Below are 12,599 nucleotides of genomic sequence, written 5' to 3'. Positions count from 1 at the left end.
GCACCAGGCGAACCTGGGCAAATGCCCCCCTGGTCACAGCTGAGAGATGGTGGTCAAAAGTTAGCTGTGAATCCAGGAGGACTCCCAAGTTGCGGGCCCTTTCTGAGGGGTATAAATTTTGTCCCCCCAGCCTGAGCGATGGTATGTTGGTCAAGTTTTTGGGAGGGAAACACAACAGCCACTCGGTCTTGTCTGGGTTGAGTATCAGCTTGTTTGCTCTCATCCAGTCTTTAACGGCTTCCAGTCCCCGGTTCATCACGTCCACCGCTTCATTGAGTTGGCACGGGGCGGACAGATACAACTGTGTATCGTCCGCATATTGGTGGTATTTTACCCCGTGCCTTCGGATGATCTCGCCCAGCGGTTTCATGTAAATGTTAAATAGTAGGGGGGATAGGACCGACCCCTGCGGCACCCCATAGGTTAGGGGCCTCAGGGACGATCTCTGCCCCCCCACTAACACCGACTGCGACCTGTCCGAGAGATAGGAGGAGAACCACTGCAAGACAGTGCCGCCCACCCCTATCTCCCGCAGTCGTCGCAGAAGGATACCATGGTCGATGGTATCGAAAGCCGCTGAGAGGTCCAGGAGAACTAGGATGGAAGCATGGCCTCCATCCCTAGCTCTCCAGAGATCATCAGTCAATGCGACCAAAGCGGTTTCTGTGCTGTAACCGGGTCTGAAGCCAGACTGGAAGGGGTCAAGATAGTTAGCTTCCTCCAAGGTACGCTGAAGCTGGAGAGCCACCACCTTCTCAACAACCTTCCCTACAAAGGGGAGGTTGGAGACTGGACGATAGTTATTAAGAACAGCTGGATCCAGAGACGGCTTCTTCAGGAGGGGTCTTACCACCGCTGTCTTCAGCGCAGTGGGAAAGTACCCCTCCCGAAGAGAAGCGGTAACAACCGCCTGGATCCAGCCTCGTGTCACCTCACTGCTGTTGGCAACCAGCCAGGAGGGACACGGGTCCAGTATGCAGGTGGAGGCACTCACAGCTCGCATAGCCTTGTCCACATCCCCAGAGGCAACTTCCTGAAACTCAACCCAGAGATGGTTTGCCAAGTTTTCTCCTTGTGTCTCGGCTGGATCTACTGGGGTGGAGTCCAGGTCCGCTCGAAACCGGGCAACTTTGTCCGCCAAGAACTGGACATACTCCTCAGCCTTACCCTGTAAGGAGTCCCCCGTCTCCCTCCTATTTAGGAGGGAGCGGGTTATCCTAAACAGGGCGGCTGGGCGGGACTCGGCGGACGCTACCAAGGAGGCAATGTATGTTCTTTTTGTTGTTCTTAAGGTCCAAATATACTCCTTGGTGCATGCTGTTAAAAGTGCCCGTTTCGACTCGGACCTATCGGACCTCCACGAGTGCTCTAGGCGTCTCCTCCGGCGCTTTACCTCCCGGAGCTCCTCAGTGAACCAAGGAGGCCTCCGGGGGCCACTGACCCGGAGGGGCCGTAGCGGCGCAATCCGGTCTAGAGACTCCGAAGCTGCCGAGTGCCAGGCAGCGACGAGGGTCTCCGCCGAACTGTGGGCGAGGGTATCAGGAATAACCCCAAGCTCCGTCTGGAACCTAACAGGATCCATCAGTCGCTTGGGGCGGAACCAGCTGGTCGGTTCCTCCTCCCTACGGTGGGGGTTTGGCCTCCGGAAGTCTAGCCTCAGTAGGTAGTGGTCTGACCATGACAGGGGTATGATCTCATTACCCCTCAGACCAAGATCGTAACTCCACTGCTCCGAGAGGAATACGAGGTCAAGCGTGTGACCCGCTGAGTGAGTTGGGCCTTGAATTACTTGAGTCAAGCCCATGGCTGTCATGGAAGCCATGAACTCCTGCGCTCCATCAGAGTGTTCACCGAGCGAAGGCAAGTTAAAGTCCCCCAGAACTATAAGTCTAGGGAACTCAACCGCTAGCTCGGCTACTGACTCGAGGAGCGAGGGGAGGGCTGCTGCAACGTAGTTGGGAGGCAGGTACGTAAGCAGCAAACCCACTTGACCCTTGAGGAGTATGGATCCTTCAATTCATTTTAGCTTTCTCTCATGATAATAAGGCTTAGTAGTATGGCACCAGGCTTGAAGTTTGTTTAGATATTGGTGGCCTGTACTAATTTTATTGTGATCCTGACAAGCTTAGAGGGCAGAGACTTGAACCTGGGTCCCCTATATATTTTGTTAATTTGTCTCTTTAGCTTGGCATTTTGTAGCCCAAGTGTGCCCATCTACTTTCTGGAGAGCTTAAATGACCACTCTGCTAAAGGCTTTATGAGCAAGAGTTGGCTGCTGATAGTTATCGTTGCATTTTAACTGTTTTAATTCCTCAAGGTGCTCTGGCACCTTGCCTGATTTGCAACTCCAGCTTGCAGGTATTGCTGATCAAAAGAAAAGTATTCAGATAGAATGGTTTAGATTTCCATGATTGCTGTGACTGTCATTGATCTTCAGTGTGTATTCCCCCATTTTTAATCTAATGATTGGTATTTAGGGCACCTTTTTACAAGCAAAGCTTTTTGTACTTTTCTACAGGTAATCCTTGGCTTACAACAGTTCATTTAGTGACCATTCAAAGTTACAATGGCTCTGAAGTGACTTATGACCGTTTTCACACTTACGACCATTGCAGCATCCCCATGGTCATGAGGCTGGGTGAGGCAAAGTGCCCCTTGACATGAGTGCCGTCAAGTTGGCCATGCCTACCCAGTCACATGCCCGCCTACCCACGCCTACCCAGCTGGTCATTAGGGCAGAAAACCGGTTGTTAAATTATTTGAATCACAGTACGGAATCAACCTCATATAGATCTTTTCACCCTTAAAGACTATCTGTTTTATTTTCAAAATTGCCCAGGACTTCCCTCCAGAGATCATTGCTAACACTAAGATGTATCTGCCAGAGGCACAGTAGTAGATCTGTTCAAATTTTATATACCGCACAGCCTTTTTTGTTGCTTTCTCCTGAGTGCCATGTTCCGCTGCCAGTTCTGAAGGGCCCGGTGTTGAGACGGAGAGACCTGGGCTACTTTCTTTTCTTCCTCAGGTTTCTTTCTGTAAGTTCCAAAAACTGACATTGCACAAGAAAGCTGTGATTCCTCAGGAATCATTCGCACTATCTGAAAGGAGACAATGACAAATTCAGAATGGCAGGACAATGTCCAGATAGGTAGCCTAGCTAATTATGATATCTTTTTATGCTGTCTGCATGATCCATGGCACTGCTCTTGAAGGAAGGCTCTTGAATTGCTGTTGAGTTGTCTTTCAGATATATTGATCAGCTTGGGTGTTGATGTTCTTTCAATAGCTTCATTCCATACTAAGTCAATTAGCCAAGATATAAATATAGTGGCTACTATGCTAATATTGTTCTTTCAAAAATGGGCTGCTTTGGCACAGCAAGGAAGAAAAAAAGTAGAAAAATAATATAACAGTAAAGCAGTAAATGAAAATGCAAGGCTGAAATAATGAAAAAAGAATATAAGCCCTTTTTCAGTATTAATTCAATACATTATGAAAAACACACTAAGGATCACTGCAGGCCCAGAATCGCTTCTAAACAAGAAGGGTGGCATTTAATAAACAACAACATTTAAAAAAAATCCTATGGAAAAGTTGATTTGGATTAATATATTCACAATACATTTTTCATTTTTGTAATGCTGCAGCTAAATAATGAGACCTTGTTATGTATCAATGGAAATATTTAGCTAATTTGCAAATAACCATAATACAAACCTGAGAGTGACCCTTTTTTATAGCTTCTTTCTTGAATTCCTGGAGAGTTCCTAAAATGCTATATGGGGTGATATATCCAAAGGTATCAATTATTGGTCCTTCTACACCTATGATAATATTAATAATTAATATATTAGAAATTTTCAATAAATCATGCAACATACACATTCTAAGACAGTACATGCAAATTCTTCTATTTCTGGCTTACAATTGGGGATCCACCATTCAGAATGTAGCCAAAAATGGCATGCACTTAGAATTTAAAAATTATGAAACTTGAAAATTGGTTCTAAGCCATTCACAGTCCCTCCATATAAACAAGGAAAGGAAAGCATGCAAAGACTGACTTCTGGAATTCTTTCTAACCCTTCTGCAGTAGTATTTGTTTGCATGTACATACTAGGAAGTACAGGGCTTTGCTCTGGGACCTATGACCATGGGGAGGGGAGGCTCAGAATGTAGTACAGGTAATCTTTGAGTCACAACTACCTACAATTAGGGCCAGAATTTCTGCTGCTAAGCAAAACAGTTGTTAAATGAGTTTGTCCAACTTTATGACCCTCTTTGCCACAGTAGTTAAGCAAATCACAGGCAGTTGCTAGTGAACCACACAGTTGTTAAGCAAATCTGGCTTCCTCTATTAACTTTGGTTGTCAAAAGCAGGTTGGGAAGGTCACAAATGGTAATCACATGACCCCAGGATGCTGCAACCATCGTAAATACATGCTGGTTGCCAAATACTCAATTTTTTCACAGGAAATAATCAGACAATGTCTCCATGAATTGCCTATGTTGTTTGTACGTGTAGATCTGAGAATTTCTAATCAAGGTGAACGCTTATGTGCTGTGTGTTTCTACTTTGATTCATTTGTGCATTTTTATAGTGAAGTATGCATGCAAGGCTCAAAGTAGGGTGTGTTTCATTCAGTCACAAATGGAGGAGTTGATATTATTCCAAACTGTTGCCCAATTGCCTTTCCTTATAAGGATACATTGCAACTTTTTTCCTGGGTTTCCCCCCCATGTCAAATCTCTCCAATTTTCAAATCTATTCTTTCTTTAGCTCCACTATAGTCTCTATTCAGAGATTTGTCCTGGCAGATAGTTCTGAGCTCCTTTACCTAGACCTTTTTTAGCATTTCGCTGGATTGGAAGAAATAAAAATCTTGCTTGATTACTCCAATATTTTCTTCAATTGCAATAACCTAGTTATTTACCCATAACTTGAAATCATGGATTTCTTTTGTAATAACTAATTGTCCTACAATGGAATCTGTCATGACATAAATCCATGAAATCCCTTAACATCTATCTCATATATTTGTCTCAAGAAAAAAACTCCAAGCAAATGTGGACATATTGTGGAAAGATCTGAATGAAAACGTGTATTAGGAAAGCTTTTCATACAAGATACAATATGTATACGGTAAAATGTATACATCAAGAAATGTATGTTTTTTGTGTAACTTTTTTTTGCAATTTCTTAAAGAATTACAAAATGATGAAAGAGTGATGAAATAAAACAACAAAGGAATATAGTGATTCAAAATAAATATAGACTGATTTATATTTATGTAAAATAAAGACTGATTGTACAGGATTGCAAAATGATGAAAGACTTTGATGAAATAAAACAACAAAGGAATATAGTGATTCAAAATAAATAGACTGATCTGTACATCTCTATCTTCATTCTATCCAGAATTCATTAAAACCCAAATAATCATGAATTTAAAAATATGTTCAGGAATTTCTGATATTTAGAATCTTTCCCAAATGACATATAACTTAGGACATATTTTTTCTATTCTGTCTCCATAATGTTATCTTCCTCATATGATCACCAGTGACACAGCGCAAGTCAGGTGTGTCAAACTGGTGGCCCGCAGGCTTGATGTGTCATGTGCAGGGCACGTCCACCCCAGTTCCGCAAATGGGAAAAAGTCACAAAATGCCACATGACGGCAACATGACATGGCAAGTTTGACACTTGTGGTGTACGTTTTGACTAACTGTACTGTTATTAAAGTAATATTTTTTTCTCATGTGCAAGGTTTTCTCTCAGCGTGCATGCTTTTAAGCTCTGTCACTCATTATCTGAAGTCAGATGACTGCAATGAAAAGAAGCAGTCGAGGCACAATAGGGACTGCAATAGGGAAGCCAAATTTCATGCCAATTTTTTTTCCTGCTTATCAAAAGTTTTATAAATGGCTCTTTTAGCACTAAATTATTTCACATGTTAACATCAGGACCGCAACATGAAAAAATGGAGACAACTGTACCAGAATAATTCAGTGTTTTCTTTGAGTCGTCTGGGAGAGCTGGATAAGCAACCAGCAAATTAGTTTTTTTCCCAATTTCTTGTGGCCTAGATTTGCGTACAAGGTACTTCTTGATAACAACAAGTTTCTCTTTCTCTTCTTCAGGAGGTTTTTCAGCCCGAAGCTACATAACAAACACATATTCAATTAAACAATATTTACAATAACTCTACTGTTGCTATTCTCATTACACTGCCATAATAGGAGTTACCAAATGTATCCAAAAGATGGAATGAAGCTTGATGGACACTTCTGTCCCTTTTCATGAACAAGATGAGAGAATCTTTTTTCTTCTTGTCAGAATCTAGGTATCCACATACTTTCCAGGGTTCCCTTAAGTCTCTTACAACATTTTCTGACTGGCACCCCTTCCTTTTCCTGGCATGAATACATTAAATTGCATTCATAGTATCCTATAATCATTTAAACTTTTAATATGAATTGGAATAACAGTATTTATTTCACATAAAATGTACATAAATAAGTATTTCCAAGGGTGTTACCCATTGGTAAGTAGCAGTAGCTGCCTCACAATGAAGTTACTATGTCTCCCATATGAATAATAAAGAATCCGAAATATTGTAACGATGTGACATACAGAAAGACCAGTTCCATATCAGTCACCTACAGCATCGTCTAATGTCATATTGTCATGACTGAGATTTTTTTTAAAAAAAATTCAAGTCCCCCTTATTGTTCCATTGGCTCAATGATGACTGGATGACTCTTTAAAAAAGCCTACCGTTCTTTTCCTACTTGTGCCTAGCCACAAACATGCCCTGGCAACATACTTTTTCTGACATGTTTCCATTACAGTGCCTTCATTTTTTTCTCCAATCAAGGAAGAGATGGCTCTACTATAGGTCATATTAGGTCATATATTGGAAGTTCTTGGATTCTTGTGAGCTTGTCTCTGGTTCTACTTTGCCTGTAGTGAAAAGCCTGACTGGAGGCAGAGTTATAGGAAGAAATGGCCACAAAGATAAACTGTTAACAAAACTGAAGTGAGAAACAATGATCCACAATGATTATTTTACACCTTCAAGGGATGGAAGGTTTCTCCCCCCCTCCTCCCCTGCCCCCAAGAGATGAGAGCAAAGCAATTGGGCAGTGTTGAGCTTCAGTGTTTAGTGACCGTAGTCTAGCTGCAGATTTCCTGACATTTCATTAGCAAATGTGGCTGACATCTTCAGAGGCAAAGGATCTGCTATAGAAACTACAGGTAATCAAACCCAGCCGGTCCTTGGCCTCTGAAGATGCCAGCGGCAGATGCTAGCAAAACTTAAGGAAATCTGTCCAGACCATCGTTACCAAACACCGAAGCTCAACACTGTCCACAGATAAAGATCATGAAAGCTTCACCAGCAAAATGAATTACCTGAATTAGGGGGAAATTTAATACTCACTTTTGCTAAATCTTCTCGCTTTATTGCAAGAGCCTGGATTTCGTCTCCCTGAAGTACACAGCTCACAGGTTCTGGTTCTTCTTGGAGTGGTGAAGAAGGCTGCTCAAATGGTTTGATTCTTTTTTTTTCTGAAAAAAAGAACTAATTTTCTCTATGGCATATGTAGATGTGTGCGTGTGTGTGTGTGTGTGTGTATACTGTATACAAATAAAAGAGACAGAGAAATGAGAGAAAGAGGGGGGGAGAGAGAGAGAAAGAGAGAGAGAGAATATACACCCATATAGTCTACATGCAATTAAAAATAATTCAGGAAGCATTCCTCTTTTTTGGTAGGAGTTAGCATCATAACTGCAAGTAGGCATGATCATCGTTAGAATTTTTATTATTCTATTATGTAAAAATGTATTACAAATTCCTCACATCTTAACATTTCCTCAGCCATATAGTAATTCCAATATATATGGTGGTTTTAGCATGACCAAATCACTTTTCATATTTAATTAATTGTATTATGCATACAATTAATTTAATAGTACCCTACTTATTAAACATTCAATTAGAAATGGTAACTTCTTAGATTACTTTATTGTCATTGTACATATATGCACAGTATATCCATACAACAAAATTCACATGACACCCAGAGACCAGGCCCAACACACATGACAATCCCCCAACATACCCCCACCCACCAAAAATTCTGGAGAGATTACAAGGGCCATAGCCAAGACTTTGGGTAAAAATCACACCTCTGTTCTAAATCAAAGATGTCATGCTTTTGGGCCCAAAGAGAAGCATGCAAAGCTAAATGATAGTTAATTAGAGATCACACATGCATATATAGTCACAAACATCCTCTTCCTGAATTGAAGAAAGCGGACTACACACAAGGGGAGATAGGACTTGTTAAACAGTTGTCTTCCAAATGACCTAAACTTGCACTATGATAACTGAAGCTGGTCCCTAACACTCTATTCACCCAGCCCTGATACTGAATGAGATGTGTTTCTGCTTCCTTGTAAGAATATGCCCTCTATTCTCTGTTATTCTTTTCTATCCTATGGTACTTCTTGGTATGAAAAACCAGAAGCAATAATACCTCCAAATTATCAGATTGAACATTAAAATAGCATACATTTGAAATTCAGTTAAACGGTACAATGCAAATTGTCAGCTTTTTAAAAAATAGAAAATGCCTATAGTGGGGGTGGTCTTGACCACTTTCTAAAAGAAGAGTGTTGATGGACTCAAGAACATTTCCTTTGGCAGTATGTTCCAATATATTAGTCATGATCTCTGTTGTTATAATGTACTGTATAATGTAAAGTTCATAGCACATTTCATGTTTTGTGCTGCATTCTAGTGCTTTCCTGCAGTGAACCTTATTTTTATAAAAAATAATACAAGACTTTCTACATACTGATCAAACAGAAATTGAATATTGTCTTAAGGAGGATCCAACGTTGTGACGATACGGACATGTGGTCTCGATGCTCCAAGACCGCAGCCGATACTTTTGCTGCTGGGTGGTCCAATCGGACCTAAACCGTCCCACAGAGACAGTGAACAGGAAGAATACATCTTGCTGATCTCAGGGACATGGCAAAGTCCCTGATCGATCCAAGAGAAATTCTTCAAGCCGGCAACAAAAAGTCCAGCCACAAGGCTGATGAAGTCGGGGCGTTTCCAAAATAGAAGGATATAGAAGGAGAAAGTGTTTCCAGCTGGTGAGGAATTTTTACTTTTAAAAGAGACCGCCTATAAAAAACTTAAAGTTAATTTAAATTTGAGAACAAAAAAAAATAAGTGGCGGAATTAAGCTTTGAATGATTTTGGACAGTGGGTTATCTTACTTTTTAAATGTTATTTTCATAGATGGAATTTATGCAAGCCTTTTAAACCGAATGGATTAAGTTTTCTTCTTTTTCTTTTATTATTATTATTATTATTATTATTATTATTATTATTATTATTATTATTATTATTTTGCAACCTATGGACTAAAATTCTCCTTCTTCATTACTGCCTGTGTTTTTCCCTTTTTCTTCTCTATTACATTCAAGAATTTGACTTTTTTTATACTTGGAATAAAAAAAGATACAAAAAGCAACAAAGAAAATTGTAACAACAGAGGGAAGGTGACACTGCTACTTGGAGACTGGAGGTTTGTGTATTGGAAACAAAACACTTTTACTTTCCTCACTGATTATTCTGGCTTGGCACTTCAAGGTCTCACTGTTTTGTCTATAGAGAGTGATAAGAAGAAAAGTATACAGATGTTCCTTTGAAGTATAGCTTTAACCAGAGAAAAGTGAAAATAAGACCTTATTATGAATTTATGCTTAATCTTGTAAAAACCTTCCAAACCAGAGCAGCAGTGTTTTTCAGCTGGAGATAATGGCGCAATCTCAACAGCAGAAAGAAACTTTTAAGTTTGCAAAAGATATTGTTAAAAATTTAGAAATTATCAACACATTTGAGAGGACGTAGAAGTTGGAAAATCTAGAGCATCTTACAGTAAAATATGATGAAGAAGTTGGAGATGTTTATCAGTTGGAGGTTAGAGTCCTTAAAACTGAAGAGAAAAATGACTAAAGAAATTAAACCCGCTGATATCTATGGTGATTGGTTTGTGTCTGGAAATGGAAAGAGTGGAATACGGAAAGAGGAATTAAATGGAGGGGAACTCTACACCAGATGGCAAGATACAGAAGAAAAAATAAAAGAATTTATGGATTTAAAGAGAGAAATTTTGTTAGCAACATGATAATTAAAGATAAGCTGATTAAGGAAATAGAAAAAGGGCATAGAAACTACATGAGAAACTTAATAAGCAATGAGTTGCAAAGAGGAGTCCATACAAATTTGATTAAAGACCTGATTAGACGACTGATACCACAAATGGCAGAAGACACGAGATTGTTTTGCTAATGGAAAGATACAGGTTGATATATGAAAGGGTATAATCTAAAACTAGTTAAACTTAGTGAAATTTAGTGACAATAGATATAGTTAAATAAATAATTGATAATGATAATAATGTATACATATGTATTGCTATGATAAGTAATAATTGGATATGAATATTGAATGGTACCTATGAAAGGAAGATTAGAAATTTTTTTGGTTATATATAAAGGTTAATAAAAAAAACTGTTAAATTTAGTTAAGTTTTGTTTATTAGGGGGGGAAATGTTATGATAAAGGACACAGTCAAATAAAGGAGGGATAATGATAACAATGTATATATATGCATGGGTACAACATAAGGAAAGTGGATGTAAATTGTAAACAGTGATTTGGAAAGGAGGATTAGAAATTTTTGTTACTAAATATTATGGATGTTTAGCCAGAATAGGCCATAAGGATTCAGTGTTATTGGAGGATATTAGAAATAGCAGATGAAATGCCACTATGTGGTTATGTTTTAAATCTTGATATATTTTATGAAGGATGTTTAAACAATTATAGTCAAATGAAAATGGAGTATGATGATGGTAATATGTATAAATATGAGTTAAAATACTTGAGTTAATATGAATTATGGTTGATAACTGTGGAAGAGCTGCACAAAAGTCTTTTGTAACCAACTGATACACTTTCTACAGTATGTAAAGAAGGAGTCTTCTTTGTGTGGTGTCTGTTTTGAAAATAAAAAATAAAAAAATTATATATATAAAAAGAAATTAAATATTGTCTTTATCTTTTGCTTTTCGTTATTAGAATATCTGTTCATTTGCCTCCCACTTACCTTTTGTTAAAGCACACTTGATGAATTTAAATTATCCCATTTACTAAGTTAATGTAAGTGAAGCTTCACCTCATTATACAATATAAGTCCAAAATTCAGCAATTCCACAACCTTATCTTATATTTATTTTGACAATCTATTACTTCTGAATCAGGCCAAATTTGATATTATTGGTCTGAGATGTTTACAGATCTTTACAGAAGATCTGTTTACAGAAGTAACCACAGAAGCTGAAATACATAGCCTGATTTTTCTGAACTTCGGGAGTTCATTTGTTGTTTTTATAATGTAGACAATATGGTCTGTTTCTTTATTCACTCATTAACCACATTTTAAAGTTATTAAAGACCACAACCTTATTCTTTTACATTAAACACTGTTTGTTCTGGAATCTATTACTACTGCATGTTGCCCATTCACTCTGTCTTCTCCCTTCACTTTGCACCCACATTCTGTGCTCTGTCTTCATTAAAGCATCCAGACTAGGATGCTCAAGGCCCCTCTTGTTGCTCCTATCTGTTTTTCTGGGAGTTCCTTGTCTCATCAAAATCATTCCTTATACTTTCTTTAGCCAGCATAATGCCCATCTCTAACTATCAAGTTGAGCAAGCACTCAACCTTAGAAACAGATTTAAATAGTTTTCAATGTTTTCAATCCAATGAATTTTAGAGACTGAAGTACAGGGTAAGAGAGTAAAGTATATATGAGGTCACACAGAGTTCATTAATCTGGTTCAAAAAAGCCTGCTGCAGCCACTCCCATGGAATTAAAGAGAAAAGATCTAGTTCAGCATGGTAAACATTTTAATTAAAGCTGTTAATAATAAACCCTTATCTCTGAGGGTATCAGGACAATTATAGGTAATACACAAAGCATTATCCCTGTTTTCTAGTCATTCTAACAATACTAAGCTATACCGAAAGTGATCCGACAGGCTGAGTTTTATATGAAATTATGCATTTTCTAATGCCATGTCTTTGACATTATGGAATCCTTCACGCATTGTACTTGCTGCAAAAACTGCAGTTTTTAGAATGCCTCCCTTTCCACGTTACGAAGCCCCCGTGGGCTCCCTGTACCAGCCTACCAGGCGTTCTACTGTTGCGCGATTCCTTCTTTGTCATCTTGTTCATCGTGATGATCACCAAGCTGCAGAAAGACCCCAACTAATCCCAGGCTTGCTTGCTTGCTTTGCTGCTGCGGTTCCAGAAGCCTAGAGCACGCGCAAGCCGCCGCGTTCTCGTTTCCATGGCAATCGATTGTCCTCAAGCTAGTCTGGAAGTCCACTAGTTTCCTTGGGCTCCATAGGGAAAGTCGCACGGGAGCGCTTTTAGAGCGCTCGTGTACGGAATCCGGCTCGGGTCGTCGAGGCTCCCCGCAATTGTTGCACATGCTTCAT

At 39.4% G+C, this 12,599-nt stretch overlaps 1 protein-coding gene across 2 annotated transcripts in view; it reads right to left on the bottom strand.

The window, feature by feature from the left end:
* MYCBPAP (MYCBP associated protein) overlaps positions 1-12,388 on the bottom strand; it is a 41,549-nt gene extending 29,161 nt beyond the window's left edge. The window contains exons 1-5 of one of the 2 annotated variants that reach the window (XM_087710014.1): positions 12,288-12,388; positions 7,449-7,576; positions 6,004-6,166; positions 3,721-3,827; positions 2,921-3,101 (exon numbers count right to left, since the gene is read on the bottom strand). In XM_087710014.1, coding sequence (XP_087566140.1) covers positions 2,921-3,101; positions 3,721-3,827; positions 6,004-6,166; positions 7,449-7,576; positions 12,288-12,333 — 625 coding nt within the window. In that variant the 5' untranslated portion in view covers positions 12,334-12,388. Of the gene's footprint in view, positions 1-2,920; positions 3,102-3,720; positions 3,828-6,003; positions 6,167-6,833; positions 7,089-7,448; positions 7,577-12,287 lie in introns of those variants that run through there. The other variant, XM_087710015.1, reaches the window with a different exon arrangement.
* Positions 12,389-12,599: the final 211 nt, after the last annotated feature.

Source organism: Thamnophis sirtalis, unplaced genomic scaffold, assembly GCF_051295495.1.
Source record: "Thamnophis sirtalis isolate CommonGarterSnake01/CBP01778 unplaced genomic scaffold, rThaSir2_p1.2 scaffold_3, whole genome shotgun sequence".
Lineage (NCBI taxonomy): Eukaryota > Metazoa > Chordata > Lepidosauria > Squamata > Natricidae > Thamnophis > Thamnophis sirtalis.
Note: the sequence above shows the minus strand (reverse complement) of the source record. Positions and strands in the feature narration are given on the sequence as shown.